Source organism: Myzus persicae, unplaced genomic scaffold (genome assembly GCF_001856785.1).
Source record: "Myzus persicae strain clone G006 unplaced genomic scaffold, MPER_G0061.0, whole genome shotgun sequence".
In the NCBI taxonomy this organism is placed as follows: domain Eukaryota; kingdom Metazoa; phylum Arthropoda; class Insecta; order Hemiptera; family Aphididae; genus Myzus; species Myzus persicae.
In genome coordinates this window covers 1497559-1518755 of record NW_019100802.1, presented here as the reverse complement: position 1 = coordinate 1518755, position 21197 = coordinate 1497559, and the positions used below count along the sequence as shown (strand labels likewise).

At 29.1% G+C, this 21197-nt stretch overlaps 4 protein-coding genes across 4 annotated transcripts; 1 reads left to right on the top strand and 3 right to left on the bottom strand.

Annotated features, from left to right (window-relative positions):
- Positions 1-941: 941 nt before the first annotated feature.
- On the top strand, positions 942-5547 carry LOC111043136 (palmitoyltransferase ZDHHC5). The gene is made up of 9 exons (XM_022327989.1): positions 942-1033; positions 1115-1233; positions 1303-1460; positions 1521-1693; positions 3002-3196; positions 3255-3426; positions 3912-4102; positions 4179-4328; positions 4875-5547. The coding sequence occupies exons 1-9, from the start codon at positions 942-944 to the stop codon at positions 5434-5436; spliced, it is 1812 nt and encodes a 603-aa protein (XP_022183681.1). The 3' UTR covers positions 5437-5547.
- A 636-nt stretch (positions 5548-6183) lies between these two features.
- LOC111043157 (derlin-2) lies at positions 6184-9894 on the bottom strand. Its single transcript, XM_022328033.1, has 6 exons — positions 9599-9894; positions 9428-9493; positions 9184-9351; positions 7783-7905; positions 6711-6874; positions 6184-6422 (listed from the first exon to the last, which is right to left on the bottom strand). Exons 1-6 carry the CDS (start codon positions 9689-9691, stop codon positions 6299-6301), a joined length of 738 nt encoding a protein of 245 aa, XP_022183725.1. The 5' UTR covers positions 9692-9894; the 3' UTR covers positions 6184-6298.
- Positions 9895-11593: 1699 nt separating this feature from the next.
- On the bottom strand, positions 11594-12506 carry LOC111043175. Its single transcript, XM_022328070.1, has one exon. The coding sequence runs from the start codon at positions 12441-12443 to the stop codon at positions 11637-11639; it is 807 nt and encodes a 268-aa protein (XP_022183762.1). The 5' UTR covers positions 12444-12506; the 3' UTR covers positions 11594-11636.
- Positions 12507-15886: 3380 nt separating this feature from the next.
- On the bottom strand, positions 15887-19868 carry LOC111043153 (ARF GTPase-activating protein GIT2). Its single transcript, XM_022328021.1, has 13 exons — positions 19335-19868; positions 18739-18869; positions 18553-18653; positions 18316-18490; positions 18128-18258; positions 17865-18057; positions 17729-17801; positions 17483-17659; positions 17326-17429; positions 17025-17249; positions 16794-16967; positions 16368-16538; positions 15887-16091 (listed from the first exon to the last, which is right to left on the bottom strand). Exons 1-13 carry the CDS (start codon positions 19384-19386, stop codon positions 15930-15932), a joined length of 1869 nt encoding a protein of 622 aa, XP_022183713.1. The 5' UTR covers positions 19387-19868; the 3' UTR covers positions 15887-15929.
- Positions 19869-21197: the final 1329 nt, after the last annotated feature.

Here is a 21197-nt window from a genome sequence, read left to right as displayed (position 1 = left end):
AATACCCTTAATATCTAATATCTATACATAATACCTACTGGCTACTAATTGTACTATGTTTCATATAACTTCAAAAAAATGAATAAGATTTTATGATTAACATGTACCGTATGTATTTAAAATATGTAAAGTAATAAACATAGATAAATATTTCTAAATTAAAATAGGTGAATACTGAAGTCTGAAAACATAATAAATATAGCTGGAACAAAGATTTTTAGAAAGAGTATGAGTAATGTCTAGTGACATGAATAGGTTTTAGAACAAATTGGTCGTTGGAATAAATATTTCTTGCAATAAATTAGCTTCGGAATATAGGTATTAATGTATTATTAATTCAATTTGAACAAATTGACTTTGAAACAAGTAACAACCATTTCTGTTCCGAATCAGTATCTTCTGATCGTATTTATAGTCTATTTATTAACCGGAAATTAATTAAATGTAACTTCTAGAACTCATGATTTTGCACTGATACATTTTGAGTACACTAAGTTTTTGATATTTTATATAAATTACTGTGAATACCAACCTTTAAACACAATGGTTTTTGTCACGCGCGTTCTGACAACACTGCCTAGTCAAACCACATTATCACAGAAGTGTAAATTTTCAATTTTATTTTTATTTTTAATGTTTTAAGTGAAATTTTGAATTTATTTCGGTCACTCTTGATTGCCCGTCAATGATAGAATATTATACGCGCGGGCCAACTACATCGCGCAGTCCCGACGTAAACGTTCTCTACTCACGCCCCATCACCGCCAACCGGCAGCGAGCAATATGAGAGAACTCAATTTTCGCTCACACTTACCACAGCACTATTTCTGTTCGCGACTACTCTTACTGGGTCTGTCGCCGTCCGACCAGAAAAAGAATGACGCTTGAAATCCACTTCTGCAGTGCAGTAGTAGTTTTCGAGTAACCAGAAGAAAACCACAATGCCAAAATGCGGATTGCATACGAAATATTTGCCTGCGACGTTTGCATGGATACTGCTACTGGGGACAACTGGGGCTTTTTTTTATTATCCGTGAGTACCTGGCTAGTAGTCTAACCCTTTTGTAAATCCTATTGACTTGCGACGCTCTTATCATATCTTTGTTCTTTATAGATGTCGATTTTTTGCTCAATTTTATCCATGGGTACCAGTCGTTCATGGCATAGTGACGTTTTTTGTTATAGCAAACTTCACGCTGGCTACGTTCATGGATCCAGGTGTAATACCTAAAGGTAAAATCAACCATATGTCTGTAATTTGTTGGTGTGTTATTATGTTATAAATGTGTAATTTGATTTCAGCACCAGAAGATGAAGACACCGGCGATGACTTCCAGTCGCCTTTGTATAAATCTACTGAAGTGAACACAATACAAGTGAGAATGAAATGGTGTTCCACATGTAGATTTTACAGGCCACCAAGATGTTCTCACTGTAGTGTTTGCAACTGTTGTATAGAAGTAATATTTAAACACGTCTTTTTTACTATTACTTCATAGTAATTATAACACTTTTTTTAGACTTTCGATCATCATTGCCCATGGGTAAACAATTGTATTGGTCGCCGCAACTATCGCTATTTCTTCTTTTTTCTTATATCACTAAGTATACACATGGCGTCTATATTTGGTGTTTGTTGTTGGTATATTTTATACCATAAAGATAAAATCGGAGACATTGATACTTTAGTATCGTATCCTTTATATAACACTATTTGAATTAATAAGTTATGCAAAAATGGATTATCTAGTAAATAGTCCCATGAGACTGCCTAGAATTTAATCTGATTATCTTGCATTTCTTCATAGACAATATTTTTTTCAATATTTCAAAAAGTATGATTGTTTTTGAAAATATTTTTTTTTCATTTATTTTTAACTTGTTTCAAAACAATGTGTTTTTATAATTTTACATTATTTACTTTTTTGAATGACAGGCTACACTTTTAATTTAATCTTCTAAAGCAAAGTATTTTTGAGTATTTCGTTACATATAAATTGAATTTAAGATAAGTAGTTTATGTGCTATAAGCAGGGCTCATAAGTTCATGCATTTACGTATCAGTGTTGCTGATTTGTACTCAATGCTAATTTTTAGATGGCAGGAATCCATTTCAAAGTACTATGGTTAAGTATGCAAAGTTTTAATTTGCATATTCTGAAGTTTTTTTGCCAATTTGGCTTATTTTTGGGTTTTCTATTTGATTATGCATATTCATAATTTTGACATAAATATTAATGTGCACTTTTTCACTTTTTTATTGAAATACTATGCAAAAACCAGTTTAATAAAAAATGCAATAATTTATACCTTTTTACCATGTATGAGAATTGTGGCAACATAAAATGATAAAAAACGAAACTTAAAAATTTTGAATATATAGTTTTTACTTATTCAAAAATTGCTAATTTCTTTAATCTACATTCTTCTTAATGCATATCAGTGCATATTTAACCACTTTTTATGGCAGAAGTGCATGTATTTTTAAAGTATTTTTTAGGGCATGAACTTACCTGGTTATAAGTTAACGTTTAGATGAGCTGAGTGGAGTGGAGTGGTCTGCGGTTTCCCAGTGAAATGTTGGCCTACTACTCCACTTACCTATACTTTAAATACTTATAATCTATTTTTCATAACTACAATTTTTATGTAATTTATTAAAAACATTTTTTCTAACAATTTGAAATCATGTAAAAATGTATTTTCAAAAACTTTAATACTTTAATGAATAATGTGTGGTTCATGATAAAATAATCAACTTGTAACTTTTAACTTGAATATTGACTGATTCCTTTCATTTTTAACTTTTTTAAGATAAAAAAATATTAATATTTTAGGAATTATAAGTTTAATCCTATTAAATACATTTTTCACATTTTAAAATTATTCAATGATAATAAATATAGATACAAGTTATCGTAGTAGAATATTAAAAATATTTTTATTATTTAATACATTTTTAAAATTATAATAATTTTCCTTTATTTAAATAATCTATCAGATTAACATTGTGTGGCTTAGTTATTATTTTGTTTATACCAATATTTGGTTTGACTGGATTTCATGCTGTATTAGTAGCTCGTGGTCGAACAACTAATGAACAAGTAACCGGGAAGTTCAAAGGTGGTTACAATCCATTTTCACACGGCTGTCGTCTAAACTGTATAATTATTCTATTTGGACCTCAGTTTCCTAGGTAATCTTTTTATCACCTATTTTTTAATCTTCATAATAATTACAATTGGGTATTTTAGTTTGTTGAAAGTGAAAACTTCCAAGTATCAAAAACATAAAAAACAAATTCAGAACAGTTTTAATGTACCTCCGCCATTATTAACAAAAGAAGATAATTGTGGGCCACCTGTTGCTAAAACTTATTTGGATAATAGCAATGGCTTACATCATTCTTCAAATAATTATAATAAAGTAAGACATTATGTTGTTTGTCAGTTCTTAAGTTTCACTTAATTTTGACAAGAAGGATTTTAATTCAAATTTATTTTTATTTGAAATTGAATGTACAAAAACTAGTGCATGGATGGTGAAATTGTTATTATGGTACACATTTTTTATACTTGCATTATTAATTAATGATGCCCTTAAATTTGTTAAGCTTAAAGCTCCCACGCCTTAGTTGTAACATAAGACTTGTAGTGTGTGAGTATAGTATTTAATTTACAACTGTATAATAGTTACAATATTGTGCAATATTTAGTCTTTAAATTTAGAATTAATTAATATAGGTTTTTAGAGTAATTTTATGTATTTTACTGGTTAGATTTTGCTTGTTTGGACGACAAATAGCATATTTAACATTTTACTCTAAGTAATGATTTTTTATTTAATTAACAACTTGCTTGTTGCATTGATTTCACTTTTTTTGTTTATTTGAAATTGTTATAATTTTCTAGATGTCGCCAGGAAGAGATTGTCTAGAGCTAGATATTGAATTAACTGCTTCGCAGTCACAAGACTGTGAACCAACACCTCCATTACAGCGACAAGGCTCAAAAAACAATTTCTACTTACCCTCATATGATACAACTGACAGTGCTAGGATGTCTTATGTGACACGGACAGCTCCTCACCCATCTCGACCTAGGTATATATTATTAAAGAGTAATCAGTTGTATTTTAATTTTTTTATGTTTACTAATATTTATTATAACATGTAAAAGAATGAATGAAATGGGCAACAGTTTGTCAAGGGAAACCATGATGGATCCAAATCGTCAATCCAACATCATTATGCAAAGTCCAACAATGCAGCAGAGAATGAAAGCTATCGGGGTACCCACAGCTTTGACACTGTCTAGTCCATTAAGGCGGCAAGTATCATATTTAAATTCACTAAATAATCTAGAAAAATATTTTTTATCCCTCTCAAACAATACCTAGTGGATGTGACATAATACAGTATAGTATTAAATAATAAAAAAGAAAGTAATTGGAATGACCTCAGAGAAACAATGTCCAAAGACACTTCTAACTAATACAATTTTTCAATTACATTTGTATGATCTCAAAACCAAAAAATAAAACCTACACATATTGAATAAATTATTTGAATGCAACTAAACTTAACTTCACCTTACTCTATGGGGATTAAAAAAAAAAAGTTGCATTATAATCGTTATTTGTCAAACAAATTGTAAATAATAATTAGACGTTGTAAAATACTAAGAGTAATAATATGAGCAGTCATTGACAACAATGAACAATGTCTTACTTCCAATGTATTACATCAATGTTAAAATAAAGACAGCTGTCAGCATTAGATTTTAAATAATATATGCAATGAAATACTTATTGCTCATTTTCTCTGATAAAAGATTTAGTTTAAAAGTATTTTTATTTTAATTTCTGTATCTTAGATCTAACCCTGGAACTCCAACTCAAGTGAAACGACCAGACTTTATAGGAGTTAATTCTTCTGCTAAACATTATGAATACCAAGAACGTAGTCCACAACGGCGTTTTTTGTCTGAAGGTGACATTTTACGTGAGCATGAGCGTCCACCTTCTTATCCACGTATAAATAATACTGTTGACAATATTCAAGAACTAGCAGGATCACCGCAAAGAGGTGTTTATACATGGAAAGATACTCCTGGGACGACTGGTTCTTATTATGTCCCCCGACAAGCCCCTACATTCAACTATTGTGCAGCACATAATGATTATAGATCTAATCCAACTAGTCCAACTACAAAGACATATTACCCAGTTCGAGGAGGGGTTCCTGTTTATCCACCTCAACCATCACCTGTAGGCAAGAAAAAACCTCCCCCTGTACAGACTAGGAGACCCATGTCTTTTGCCAGGGCATTAGATCATGATGCAATGGAGATGTCAATTAATAGAGGAAACAGTACCGACAACGGAAGTCCTGATCGTAAAAGTGCTTATGACAAAAACTATGAAATATCTGTTTAAATGTGTTGTTGATAGCTTTCTATTTAACTTTCCAGAATTTTTTTTATGTTATGTTAAATTATTGTCACGTGCATTCTCTAAATAGATTGAAATTAACTGTTGTAAATATAATACATATATATTTTTTTTAAGGCCCATCAAAAGCAAATATATTACTTACAAAGTTGTGTGTTACAGGGTGTTGTAGAATATTATGTTAAAAATAGTGAATAATTATGTTTATTTGAAGTTAAGCCATTTCAACTTAAACCTTATTGTCATTATCAATTACTTATATGTTAATTTTAATGGTAGAACAATTAATTATAAAATCTAGTCATAATTTTTGAAATATTATATTGTATAGTACCTTTAACACTTGATATAAAACTTAAATATTTAAAAAAAACGTTTGTATCATAATTTATTGTATGTAAATAATAACATTTATAAAATATACATTTTGTTTACAAAGAAAAAACAATAACTTATGGCATATATAATTATATGCCTATAGTTTTAATATATGGATATTTTGTGAACTATTACCGGATATTATGATTAATAAGCATGGCATTTTTTTCTTCATTTTTTTGCATACATATTTCTATAAGCACCCTGTACTGTTTTTATAGTTTTTACTAATGTTGTGACTTTTGTTTATACTTAATTGATTTCCTCAAAATTTGTATTTAAAAAAAAAAAACAATTGAAATGATTATAGACATTTTACTTATAATTTGGTTTTTGAATAAATAAATAAATATGTATATGAATTACCTATAAAGTAATAGGTTAATTCAATTTTTATTTAAGTTAAAATTATTATTTACAGTTTTCAAATAACAGTTCAACACAACAATACAGTATATTATACACTGACTCATTCATTTTGACGACCTTCAGGTGGAATTTCAGGTGCATTTCCTCCCCAATTAAAACCTCCTGGGCGAAACTCCGGAGGTGGCACGTGATCCTCTTCTGGTGCTGGATCAAGGAGGTGTTTTCTATAAAGAAAAGTAAATAAATAGCATTACTAAACACAAATGTATAATACTATTTCGATGGACATATAGAATGATTGATTGGTACAAATAATATAATTAGTTTGCCTGTATACATATGTTAAATATTGAGTAACTAACATCCATTTAACTACTACTTAAAATCTTGGTTCAGTAATTAGGTTGGATATATTTATAAAACAATTGAAGCATTCAATGTTAACTTCCATATAATGTGGTTCTCCGTACATAATAGTTTTTAACAAAATACCGTAAAATTGAAATACTTACAAGAAAAGTGGTGTTTTAAGTATCTTAAGATTGGCTCTATGTTGAGGAAGCACATCTTCTAGATAATAATAACAGTGGCCAACAGCGATTCCCATCAAATCTACCCATGGCGTGTTCCCCAACAGAATTGAAAATCCAAGTAACACCCATGGCAAGTATGGAGCCTGATTAAATCAAAACATGCATAAATGTAAAATTGAATACATTAAATAATTAAAACACTCGAAGAGAAGTTTAGTTGTTTCTACTTTCTATATACAATAGAAATAATTTAATCACCACATGGATGAAATCAAGTTTAGTATTGGTGAATTTAGATTTTAGACAAATTGTTTATCTTTAATGAGTATGCGTCTATAAGGGCCATATTATTGACAAAAATATATTTCTAGGTAAGGAAAAATATTAAACAATCAGTTATATCAAAATTATATGACTAATTATATTTAATCAAAAACCAACTATGAGAATGTAGAAATATTTTTTATTTAGTATATTATAAACTAATAAATAGTGATAAAATTAGGAAAATACACTTTAATTGTTTAATAATCTTATAATAAAGAATTTTGTAACTTAAATGTAATATATAATATTATTATGTACCAATGTTTTCAGATAACTTTTATTTTCAATTTGGTTATTATGACCTATTTTTCTGGTCTCTAGAATGTTATAAGCAATTTTCAATGTATTATTCTATGAAATCAAGAACTTAGGTGATAAATAAAAAAAATAACTCAACTTCTAAATTAATTAAATAGTATTAATTATGAAAATAGTTTTGTTGGTATTTGTATGAAATTGACAAGTTGACAAATAAAAATGATAGAATAATTCAGTACACAAAATATTCAGATAACACCAAGGCTTTTTATCTTAAAATATTAAAATATAGTTTATTATAATTTATAATGAAAAAATAATAAATATTAATAATATGGAAGGTTGTGTAGAAATTGTAAGTAATACAAATATTACTTTTTGTTTTTCAACAAATATTTTATCGGGTTAACCCAATAGACATTTATAATCCATTATAATTTTGTATAAGATTAAATGAAAATATTACCTGAAAGTTTAGTACACCAAAGAAGTTCATTCTAATATATGGGTTTCTTCGTGACCAAATATATACCAACATTATTGTTAGTGCTTGTCCTAAGAATAATAAGTTGATAAAAAATGCCCAAATCTAATAATATTAGTTAAGTCACATTTAAAACTAATTTAAAACTATTACTATATAATGTTTATCTTATTTGGTTCGATTTATTATTAATTTTATAAACTTGCATGCATTTGGCTTTTATAACATTTAAGTTTTTAGAAAAAAATGTTAACTAATCATCTCAATATATTAGTAAAATATTTTAGTTCTATCAAAAAATATTGAAGAAACAAAAAAAACAATTTTTGTCATCAACTTTTAAACTTTCATGGTTTATGATGAATAATTATTTGTAATGTTTAAAATGTTTATTTTTAAGGTTTTCATCAATGTTTTATCACCTTGAAACATCTTTCATTATCTAATATACAAAAATGAATGTTTCTTTCTTAACTAGCCTCTCTTTCTAACTGTTATAAAGGTGTTTTTTTTTTTTTTGCAAAATAGATAGACTATGCTTTAGGTAGAAGAGTTAAAACTATTAAAGTCACAATCCAACAAGTAGAAATAGTACTAACCTATGAAAATATGAACATTCAATTCACACTAAACATACAAAATGATGACACATACTGAAAATGACTGAAGACCTTTTGTGTATACAACTTTAACATACAATGCATTTACGGAACATTTTGTGAAACCATTGTTGAAATCGATGAATTCATGCAATGTATTGCTTTGGTGATCAACTTATGTAAAATGAAATCAACACAGACAAATTGACTCAAAATATTTTCCCAAATATACAGAATTGCAAGAATAATCAGTAGATTTAGTGAACGTGCTAAATTAGTTGCTAAAAGCAATGCTACCAATTTTAGCATTCAATGAATAAGTCAATTATTGCAATACGGCAATAGATAAAAATGAAATAATCCATTGTTCAACTCAATTCTTGAATTCAATTATTTTATTAGCCATGCTGTCACAGGTTTAAACACTGAAATACGGTATGTACCTATCATTTTTTTTTGCAAAACAATGTTTTAAAAATTATTCAGATTCATTAAAATATAAATGTTGTACACATTCAATTTGAAAAAAGGAATGATGTCTGCGTAACACTCACTTAATATGACATTAACGTGCAATCAGCAACAAAGTTCTTTCCAGAAACTGTAATTATCTAGTTTAAACTAAATACATTCTTTGATATCAAACATTAAATTGTGTTCATCTAATTCATACATAAGTATTCTCAAATATAACAATATTGTCATCTAGTACTTAAAATAGTGAACATTTAAATTTTAAAATATTCTACCTAAGACATAAATAAAAATAAATTAAAAAGGATACAATCATTAATGTGGCACCAAACAAAAACATCATAACAAAATCAGCTGTTCTTGAACGAAATGACCCTTCTTCGAGCATACGACAATAACGATATGTGAATATCATGTTGAATAGAAAATTGAAACCAATATTTCCAAAAAACAGAAAAGTGGTTATCAATCTCCATACCTGCAATTAATTAAAGTTTAATATTTAATAATAGGTATATGAGATAATCTTCATTCATACACTGTATTTTACGTACTTGAAATTGTTTTAGTATTAGTAATGGATTGAAATATAACTGAAACGGGGAGACAACATCCAACTGCTAAAAATCATACAGTAGACAGGTACAGTCAGCGATTAAGAGTCCGTTCGAATTTTTACCGTTACCGGTCAAAGATATTAAAACTGAACACAACACTATACTTACCACTGCTAGGGTGGTGATTACACAGGCTGTCGTGTACGCTCTGGTGACTGGTGGCATTTGCATGTATTCATGTCGGAGCGTATGATACGCCATGGCAATCCGAAGACAAATCGTATTCCTGTAAGTTTGTTCAATTTGCACACAAAACGCAAGCAGTGGTCCAGTGCGTTGGTGAGATTGGTAAACCCAGTATGGTCAGCAGCATTAAAGCGGTATCAAGACGGCAGAAAAACGCAGTTCAAGAATAAATGTCAAGATACTTACGTGACATTCTCGGGCAAAACGAATGTAAATCAACCACATACACACATATTTTTACTTAAAAAATTCGTGTTTACATACTACTTACGTACGTATATAATAATATATAAAATTACATATATTATTATTATGGTCTTGATAACGTGTTTTGGTTGCTGATAAAAAATGTTTATTGACAACCGCGGTAGAATGGGGTATTATCACAGAACATTATTATCAATGATTGACTCATTTTACTAATACCATAGAACAATTATACTTATACCATCGTTCTGTGCCATAGCATAATATACCTAACCTATTATATGTCTATGTTCTGTGCTTATACCATTGAACCAAAATAATACACAATATGCTATAATATGCATAGATCTTATACTATATAGTATAAGGTCTATGGCCGCTATATCACGGACTAAGATATAATGGACTGGAAACGAGCAGCTTATCAGTGGCCTCGAAAGTACGTACAAGAAGTAAATGCGGGGGGTCACAACCAAAATCGAGAGTTTACAGCGCCATCTGTTGACTAAATATTTAGTTGCAATTTAAAAATATTACAGGGAGGATATTATGAGAGTTGTGATCAGAAATCAAATTATTGACGGAAGATATAATAATGTCATTACTCGTTTTGTCAACAGCAGAAATATGGAACGAACAACCCCCTTTTCAATCTAACTAAATCTGACTTTCCGAAATACTATAACATAAAACAATCAACAAATTAAATAAAAGTAGGTATGTACATAATACCTACATCGGGAATATCAGGTGGTAACAAATAGGTATTTATTGTATCTCCAGGTCGAAAATGTTCGGCACATATAAATTTTACTACTGTTTCCTCACAGTTAGCATTACTCACTGCTAATTTCCAAGCTAAGTAATTGGCTTTTGGTGCACTAAAAAAAGAAATCTTGGGATTTCTTTTTTTACTGGTGCATCCTTTTACACTGCACTTACGAAAATCCATCATTCAAATTTATTTATTAATTAAAAATTGTTTTAATAATAAATAAATAACCCGCGAAAACACAATCATGGTTTAGATTGTGACGCCAAATAAAACCGCTGGTAAGCGCTGAAAACTCTCGATTATGAGTGTGATGATAACAGACACCTTTTGCGGGCCGTCCAGTGTTGCCAGGTTAAACATGTTAAATGTTCAGACAATTATCATAAATTGTTCGTATTTGTTCGTATCTCAATACAATTTTTTTTATCAATAATTATCATGTTCTGATAAGCCTTATCAGATAAGGCAATTAATTTTTCGCTTAATTTTGAAGGTTTAACATCAAAATATATCAATACAAGTATTATTATTTATTTTTATGTAGTATAGACTCTATAGAGTAAAATAGTAAAATAACTTTATTATTATATTATACTATATAGTCAATCACAATAATAATATAAATAATAAAACAGTGTGTATAATATAGTCAATTACAATAATAATATAAATAATAAAACAGTGTTTATAATATAGTAAATCACATTAATAATATAAATAATAAAACAGTGTGTATAATATAGTCAATTACAATAATAATATAAATAATAAAACAGTGTGTATAATATAGTCAATCACAATAATAATATAAATAATAAAACAGTGTTTATAATATAGTCAATCACAATAATAATATAAATAATAAGACAGTGTTTATAATATAGTCAATCACAATAATAATATAAATAATAAGACAGTGTTTATAATATAGTCAATCACAATAATAATAATTATATAATAAAAAAAATTAATTAATCATCACACTCCTTCAAAACAAAACTCGTCATTACAATGTTTGTCATACAGATTACTTGTTGTCATTGAATCAATCATTTGTTTTGAAGGTTTAAAATCAATACAAGTATTATTTTTAATTTGTATTTCTTGTGAGGCAAACAAGCATGCTTGGATTGTATCTGTATTTAATCGGTTCCTGGTTTTAACCTTAATTAAATTTACTTTGCTGAAAATTCGCTCACAATCAGCATTAGAGTGAGGAAGAGATAATGCACCAAGAGCAAAATTTGCTAAATGTACAAATGGATAATCTTGATTAACCATCTGCAAGTTGGACAGCTTAAACCAAAAAACATCAGGTTCTTCTAAATTATTTAAAATATCAGTTGGAATTTTAAAATTATTCAATAATCTCCATTGATCATCAATATTCTGTAATAGTTCATCATTTAATTCAGTTAATCGAGGTAATACTTTTAAAAGAGGAAATATAGTACTGTTGTTTTCCCTTATCTTTGATGTAGCAACTTTGGGATCCATTAACTTAATTTTTGACATTAAAGGATTACTAAAATCATATTTTTTTTTAATTTGTAAACATGCAATTTTTAAGAATTGTTGCGCCCTCCAATAAAAGTCATTTAACAATGCTTTATTACTATTAATATTAGGTTTTTCAATTTCTTTTAATACTTTTATACCAAGGTACATTTGTGTACTAGGGATATATTGGTCAACATTTTCAGGATTTATTAAATGTATAGGAGTTTTGTTAATATAATCTTGTTTCATAAAACTTGACAGTAAATCTTTATAAGTTGAAACCATTTTATCATGTAACTGAGTTATAACGACAGAAGAACTTTGAAAAAATGAATTAAGAGATGTAAATTTGGGCAAGATCCAATCTAAAAATAAAAATATTAATTTTATGAGAGGATCTGTTAGTGCACTGTATTAAATTATTAATTATTAATAATTTTTATAATTTGGAAATTCTGAGTTTTGACGTTAATGTCAAAAAATAGAAATATCAACAATATTGACATTGATTTGTATCTTGACAATATTGTCAGTTTATAGTCTTGTCTCACCCGTCGGCCGTCACGCCCGTGGCCCGTATCGGGTTCTTATTAAATTCTTAATTCTTATCAAATACTGTATCACAGAATAGAAATTGAATTTCTTTATTTTCATTTATTTTATCTATTTTATGTGATAGCAGGTTGATATCTATAGTATTGTGGCCTCACCACAGTATTTATTCTTATCTAAAAAATTCAAAATTTTTCAAATTTAGATCTACACAAAATGTTCGTATTTAACCGTACGAACGTTCGTTTTATGTTATGTTCGTACACTAGTTGAAATGTTCGTATTAAAACGAACATGTTCGTACGCCTGGCAACACTGGGGCCGTCCCCTGTCAAGGTTTATAGATAATACTATTATTATAATAGTATTATCTATAAACCTTGGTCCCCTGTCACCCGCCCACCTTGTCGTTTCCAGTCCATTATATTATCTTAGTCCGTGGGCTATATGCATGAACAATCACTAAACAATTAACGAATCAATTATAGTGAGCTAATGATCCCTTTAACATGGTTTAGCGGCCCATGATTGGTCCATTAAATTAATAATTTTTTCATGCAACCCGACATTATTATTATATATAATGTAATCCTTAGATCACATTATACTATTATAGTATATGATCTAAGCTCTAATTTATGGGTTGACTGACTTCTTGTGAGTACTACTACTCTATGTTGTGGTTGTCACCTAGATTCTCATGTTCCAAATGACACAACCCGTCAATCGGGATAACTAAAAAAACAAACCGAGGGTTGTTTTTGATTTAAACAGCAGGGTTACCACAGGGGATCCTTGTGATACGTCACCGAATTTTATTGTGTTTTTGTTTGGGTGGGGCATTAAACCCGATTAACCATAGAAGAACATGTTAAAGGAATTTCTAACCCAAAATATTTAGCAAATTTTATTGATTTGTATGAATATATAAATATTGTCAAAATTCTTACTTTAGACATTCATAAAAATTATTGTGGATTTACGCCCATATTATTTTCAATCTCCACTTAGTACTTACAACAACTTTTGAGGAACCCTGTGTTAAAAGTGTTTTGACCTAGTTAAAATTTTTTTATCGACATTAATTTTAAAAGAGGAACAAAATAAAAATAAAAAATTTCAAGTGCCTTTAAATAGTTCAACGTGTTATTTGAGGTATATAGGCAATGCAATAATAAACGTTTAGTAAACATTTTGAGTACTTATCTAGGTATTAGCATTTAAAAAATATTTTGACTTGTGTTGAACTATTTATAGGCATATGAAATTTTCGATTATAATTTGTTTTTTTTAACTAGTATATAAAAAAATGTTCCCTTTGTCAAAAAACTTGTAAATGTAATACAAGGTTCCTCGTAAGTTGTTGTTAATGGAAATTTTAAAAAAAGTTGAGCTTAAATCCATAATAATTTTTTATGAGCGTTTAAACTTAAAATTTTGACAAAATTCATAAAAAATTAGAAAATTATATTTATTTAGAAATTCACAAAATGTTTTCTTTTTTTATCTAAGATTTAAAAATGTATTGCAAGATTCATTGTAATTCTGTCTACCTTTATCAAAAAAATAATACCTTATTGGCTACCATATTAATAATAAGCAATAACAATATAAAATGGCTACAAGAAATTTGTATGAAAATATGAAAAATAACGTAGTAATTAGCAGACACGATCAAGAAGAGAAGGTTGCGATGGGCAGGACATGCAATGCGAAGCTAGAATTCTCTAAGAATAGTGCTGAAACAGAATCAAGTAGGGAAAAGGCTCTTGGTGAAAGACCAAAGTTGAGATGGGCAGATATAGTTAAGAGGGATGTAGAAGACTTAGGACGCAGAGCAAACTAGAAAGATTTTGAGATGAATAGAGATGGCTGCAGAATTGGTTGTGAGACGGGATGGTCCAAGAGGACGATCAACCCAAAAGAAGAGAGAACAATATAAAATATCCTTGACTGACACACCATCTCCCCTTAGAATTGTTTTTTGTATACAATGACATCATTAAATTCAAATTTAATACCATACATTTCAGCGACCTCCTAGGCACCTCCTAATGTACAGCAGAGCGACATCCACTTACCTGCTTTTTTAATTCAAATATATGTATATGGCACGTCGGTACCTGTACCTACCAGCTGGAGGCTACCTATATCATAGACCAATTAACTATCAATATTATGCTATTTTAGTTAATAGATATATGACCTATATAATCATCATATTCCTTTTTTTAATATATTTTATTTAAGACACAGTGAAAAATTGAAAACTGTTATTCCCGAAAAAAATGTGTTATGAGCAGATTCTGTTATTCGACCACAAGTTTCCATCTTTGCTTCAGGTTGTCTATGTTGAAATTTATTTGAATAGAAATCTGGATGAATTCTCAGCTTATCTTACAAAATAGTTAACAAGTTACATGATTGCCCATACCAAAAACTATTGCAACGTATGACTCACAGTATAGTTTTGTTTTTACACTAAGCATCATACACTAAAAAATATAAAACATTTTCTTGGATGACAAAGTCAGCATCATCACCAATATGTTGTTTTTATTTTTTCAAGAGTTAATTTACTTATTAGATAGTAATCAGAGTTGTTGAATTGAAAATAGTGTAGCTTGAGTAGCATATTAACCCCTAAACACTATATCAAGTTTAAGTAGTTAATCAAGTAAAAAAATTATTTGTTAAGGTAGTCATACTGATAAATTATCAAATCTAGCTTCCTTTTTGTTATAACAGTGGAATAAAAGTGTATGATTAGACACAATTTAACTATAGTTTAATATATTAAAATATAAATCTAACAATGTAGGTAAATATAAACTTTTGATTTTTGTTAAAACATCATAAATAATTTTAAATACAAAAATTAATATTTACTGAAATGCAAAGATAAATACCTATACTTTAAATTAACATTATGGTAAACGATAAATGCATTGTGAATACAATATAATAGATTATTAGTGATATTAGGTGCCAAGTTTACAATAAAATACTAGTCTAATAAACAAAGTTAATAATAGCTCAATATTATAGAATATCTGGATATAAATTCTATTGAATCAAACTTAAATTATAATACAAATATACCCTGTATGTGTATTTTATTATCAAAAATAATAATAAGGAACTTAGGAAAAGTTTTAAATTTAAAAATATAATTATATACTTTAAAAATATTTATTAGTCCATTATCATTGATTATATTCAAAACCTTGTCAAAAGCTGTTTAGTAGCTTTTGCAATATTGAATGAGCAATCCCGCACTCTTTCAACACCAGCTTCCAAACACGCACATTCAAGTTGTAGTTGAGTTGTATTTGTATTCAATGACCATAATGCCGATTTTAGAACATCATCATTAATACTCTAAATATAAATTTCAAATTAAATTTTATACATTTGTCAGTAATCAAAACAATTAGGATTTTATAGACATTTTTTTGTCTCAGTTCACTATAGTTAACTTTAAAATTTGATTTATATTTTTTAAAATGGAATAAATACATGCAATTATCAAAAATATTCAATTCTAATATGACCAACTTTAACATTACTTAAAAGTTAAATTCTTTATTGTTCTATCTATATTCAGGGGTTAACACTGCAACAGTGATAATTATGAAGTAAATATTGTATGCTTACATGTGGAAATATGGCAGTAAGTTCAACTACAGCAGTTCTAATTTTTTCAGTGCCAGGAACAAATGCTTTACAAGCTTCTGATGACCTTATGTTAGTCCATAATTCTTGTATACCCTTAGTTACTTGAGCGGTATGACGAACAACATCTTCATACAATGGTAAATTACCTGTCTAAAAGATTTTGTGAAATATTAAGAAACATAAGTTTAGCAAGTACCTAATCCGTTACACACTTATACAAAGATTTTGTTTTGAAATAAGTATCTATATAACTTTGGAGACTTAGAGTATTTTAGTAATTATGGTTTAATCCATCACTATCCAAATGTTATGTTACAGAACTAGGAAGGATTGCATAAGACCTTAATCCTCACCAGTTTTGAAACATTATACCCTTTATAGTGCTTGAATTGAATAATTTCTTACATGTTTACGTTGAATCATATCACATTTTATTCCTTCCCGAGTTTCATACATTGATACAGGTCTAATAGGTTGTTTAACATCACCACACTCATTTTCATTTATCACCATAGCTGGTTGTTTTTGCCGTAACATTTCACATTTCAGTTCTACATTTTCTTTAGTAATTTCTTCTACCTTATAAACAATTACATAATAAAATCTTTTATTATTTTATATATTAATTAAACTAACTTTTTTTTTCAGTAAATCAATTTCAGAAATCAATTTTGAAATTTTGGCTTCAGACTCTGATAATTTTGTTTCGAAGTCCTTACCATTATACAATGGCAAATTAGATAGTGTATAATTCATACTCATTTTGTTTGAATCTACAGTTTCTTCAGTCACATTTTTTTCTACTTGAAGACTATTCTCTTTACCCTTTATATTGGTAGGAGGTTTAATGTGCACTGTCATCTTTGAAACAAATGGTTAAAAATAAACCCTTAAGTAATTATTTAAGATTGGTAAATATTACATCAACAAAAATTACCATCGCAGTAATTTGTTCAGGTGTTGCATAGTCTTCATCAGAAGCAACATGATCATAAAGCGGTTCATCGTCATCATATTTTAATTTTGAAATAACTTTATTCACTAAAATTCAAAGTTTTTTTAAACTGTAACTATTTTATTTTAAATTAGCTTACCTGGTTGAGTCCTTCTGTTTATTTCAATTAAAATTTGTGTAACAAGATTTTTGAATTCTTTTGGTCCATAACAAGCTAATTTTTGACGGCCTTGATTTTTCATTGATGATAAATCTGGATTAACCGGTAAAAATGGTACTGACATAATATGAGCTTGCGAATTTTTATGTTGCCAAACTTTATATAAAACCATGATATATTTTATTATTAAAATATAGAAAATAATTATTTATATGTATTAATTACTTTTTTCAGTTTCTCTTCTATCAATTTCATCAAACACATCCAACACCAAATCTTCAAATAAGTAATTTGGTAACTACAAAAAAAATATTTTTAGATTAATAAGCCAACAATAAAATATAATATTTATTAAATTTACCTGTTGCATCTTTTTTATAGCTCCTTGTTGATCACTTTCTTGTTTCACACATTCATCATTTGGATCAAAAGGTATCATATGCACTCCATTTTTATGCTCTGCTTTACGTCCAAATACATACATTGAGAGAACATCTAATACTTCATACATGCTATCATTTAGTCTTTCATTAATATCTTTATGACCAGATAGCCTAAAAAATCAGGTATGATGTTTTAATGTAATGTTTTAAGATGTAAAAAAAAAAGGTTCAAATTAATTACTTGGCACATGTTGCTGGAGTGTTTCCTTTGCTATCAATAGCACATGGATCAGCTCCATAAGTAAGTAGCAATTCAGCCTGTAATATTTGACCTGCTTTGGCTGCCACATGTAATGGATAATTTCCTTTTTCCTAAATTTATTAGAGAAATAAAATATTTTTAAGATGATTAATAATATGTTTACTTACAGGATGATAATAATTAGAATCAGCTCCTTGAGCTAAAATTCTTAGGCTTGTTTCTAAATTTGATGTTCTAACACTAGAATGTAATTGTTGATTTAAATCTTCTCTAGTGTCACTACTTTTTAATATAAACACTTGTTGTCTATGTTTAGCACGAATAAAATCTTCTTTTAAAGGTCTAAAATATTTTTTTAATAAGTAATTAAGAATAGAAAAAAATCATAAAAATATTTAATTTACAGTGGATCCTTGGGAGTAGGTTTTTTTCTGTGATTCTTATTATCACTTAAAGCATGTTCCCAAAGTGTATTAACATTAGCTTGATGTAAAGTTCTCACCATCTAAACAAAAATATATTATGTAGAATATTTTATCAATTAATACAACAAAATTCTTTATATAATATAATATTTATGAAGTGCTTACATTTAATGTTGTTGGACACCAGTCGGCACTTAAACTTTTAATTTGTGATATGTGTCGCCCAAGACTGCGATGAATACTACAACATTCATCACAAACGTACAATCCACGATTTACAACTATCCAATCTGAATCTAGACATAAATAAACTATTGTATTATTATATATCGGTGGGCTAGTGTCAACAATTGATATATGCATCTGAACCACAAATTAAGACATAATCACTAATATCTGTATTAATTAATTTTGCACTTGGAACGTAGTTTTTAAATTGTTGGATTGAGCTCCTCCACTTAATAATTCCCAATTTGAGCACTGTTCAGAAGTTATTTTTTACCTAAATTCTAGTAAGAATTGTATATAACTTTAAAAGATAGATTGAATAGTTTTCATCATTATTCATCATCTATCAACCAGTATTCTTGGTACAAAACACAAATGTAAAACCCAGGGAAAAACCTAAGTAAAAAACCCATGTTTTGTCAATTTAAAATTATAACTTATGTTCAGTGGTCATTTGTACTATGGTATTTTTAAAACATAAAAAAACCAATTAACTCTTCCCTGAATATATGTTTAATATTTTCATTAAATACCTGGAGCACTGCAATCGGCGCATACGTCATAGTTTTTATACTTAAGAGGCATAATTGTTGAGAACTTGTTTGACGATAGAATTCAGCGCATAAAATAATTGTTAAGTGTACAATTTATCTGAGCCTCCGACGAGAATAGGCGAAGAAACGAAATCGGTTTCAAAAATGATGCATACACAACTAAGTGCCAAAACAATTGTTTGAAAGCAGGACATGGACGAACCAACGAACACCGAAAATGTTCAATCTTTAAAGTCCATGAGTAGGTAACTCACAAGGACGAAATGGATAGTAGAGATACAATAAACAATTCTTGATTCAAGAGTACAAGGCACAAGCATGGATATTAGATAACACTATTGAGTATTGACATTTGACATTTGACAACCATTAAACTTCAAAAAAACTGCATTCGGCACACGATTTATCAGATCGTTTTTTAAATACTATAATACCATAGACTAATACTATCACATATATATAGATAATTAAACAAATACTATTTATGGTATCTGCATCTGTGCATAATATTAATCCATATCTGTGTCCTGTGATACTATAGGTATTACTGTTTATCACGATGTTTTGTTTGTAGCCTTCTAAAGCAGCTGTGGTAGCATTGGTAGCATGATAATATTTTGGTATATTATACTTGTTGTGTCACAGAATAGATATCTATATGAATAAAAATGGTGTGGCAAATGTATAGTAATTCATCGATTGAGAATCGTTGTACCGATTCGGCCCAATTTTTTTTCCAGCTGTTTGTTATTGCCAAGGAAATGTTTTTACGAAAGAAAATTTTGGAAAAACCCAATTTTTTTTTAACATATTTATTAATTTGTACAATCTATTACAGAAATTTACAATAAACACAACGGATCGTTACATAATTGGTCATTTAATGGCTTGGTTGAAGAAGCTATTCAGTAATAGCACTTCATAGCGAGATAGTTGTGATTAGAGGACTAATTAACTATAGTCCACTAGTAGATCACGAAACCATTTACGCTTTAAACGTCGCCCGGGATTGTTCGGGAGGTGAGGTTTTGGATGAGAAGGTTTCGGTGATTTGCAATTTTGAGGTGGAAATGTTAGTATTGAGTTTTGGCGACGTTTTTTACTGTTGGAGTGAAGAGGTCCCTGTGGAGGGTGTCATTCGACACATAGAAGAGAGCTTTGGTTATCTGCCGGAAGCATTTAGATTGAAAAGTTTGGATTCGGTTTATGTTGGAGTCTTTGGCTGATCCCCAGAGCTGGATACGATAGGACCAGATAGGTTTGAGGAGTACCTTATACGTAAAGATTTTATCATGTAGTGAGACGTGTTTGGAAGAGAGGAGGCGAAGCTGTCTTTGACGATTATTGAGTACTAGTCGTTTGTTACGTATGTGGGTAGCTCATGTCAGCCGGCGATTCTACTATAAAGTTTATACTATAAACCTAGTTTTATATACTATAAAACCACATTTTGAGCGGTAGGGAGAGGTTGGTTGTTTAGTGTGGTAGAGGGACAAATTATTGGTCCGAGAGAGAATGTGCAGTGGATAGATTTGAAATCGTTGAGTTTGAATCCCCATTCTTTGTAGGTACCATGTCGAGAGTATGTCGAGGTAAGTTTGGATTCTGTTGGATGCCTCGAGAGGGTCATGGTGGAGGGCCAGGATGGCTTCATCGTCAGCGAAGTCACCGGTGGTGGTAAGGATGGTGGTGGGTTAGTATGATGTGTACAGGTTGACCAAGAGAGGTGCCGCTACAGCACCTTTTTTTAATGCAAAAAATTTGAATTTCATCTGCTTGAAATCTATGTGAATAATACACACGCGTATAATTCCTCGGTGCAATTTCACATTGTGCTGGTGC

What these genes read in the sequence shown, in the direction of transcription:
- LOC111043136 (XM_022327989.1), top strand. Translation starts at nt 942, where the DNA reads ATGCCAAAATGCGGATTGCATACGAAATATTTGCCTGCGACGTTTGCA. An exon ending in GACATTGATACTTTAGTATC is followed by an intron (nt 1,694 to 3,001) that starts GTATCCTTTATA and finishes ATAATCTATCAG; the next exon opens with ATTAACATTGTGTGGCTTAG. An exon ending in CTTCAAATAATTATAATAAA is followed by an intron (nt 3,427 to 3,911) that starts GTAAGACATTAT and finishes ATAATTTTCTAG; the next exon opens with ATGTCGCCAGGAAGAGATTG.
- LOC111043175 (XM_022328070.1), bottom strand. Translation starts at nt 12,443, where the DNA reads ATGGTTTCAACTTATAAAGATTTACTGTCAAGTTTTATGAAACAAGAT.
- LOC111043157 (XM_022328033.1), bottom strand. Translation starts at nt 9,691, where the DNA reads ATGGCGTATCATACGCTCCGACATGAATACATGCAAATGCCACCAGTC. An exon ending in TAATACTAAAACAATTTCAA is followed by an intron (nt 9,352 to 9,427) that starts GTACGTAAAATA and finishes AATTAATTGCAG; the next exon opens with GTATGGAGATTGATAACCAC. An exon ending in TTGGTGCCACATTAATGATT is followed by an intron (nt 7,906 to 9,183) that starts GTATCCTTTTTA and finishes TAATATTATTAG; the next exon opens with ATTTGGGCATTTTTTATCAA.
- LOC111043153 (XM_022328021.1), bottom strand. Translation starts at nt 19,386, where the DNA reads ATGCCTCTTAAGTATAAAAACTATGACGTATGCGCCGATTGCAGTGCT. An exon ending in CCTACTCCCAAGGATCCACT is followed by an intron (nt 18,491 to 18,552) that starts GTAAATTAAATA and finishes AAAATATTTTAG; the next exon opens with ACCTTTAAAAGAAGATTTTA. An exon ending in ATTCTAATTATTATCATCCT is followed by an intron (nt 18,259 to 18,315) that starts GTAAGTAAACAT and finishes TAATAAATTTAG; the next exon opens with GAAAAAGGAAATTATCCATT.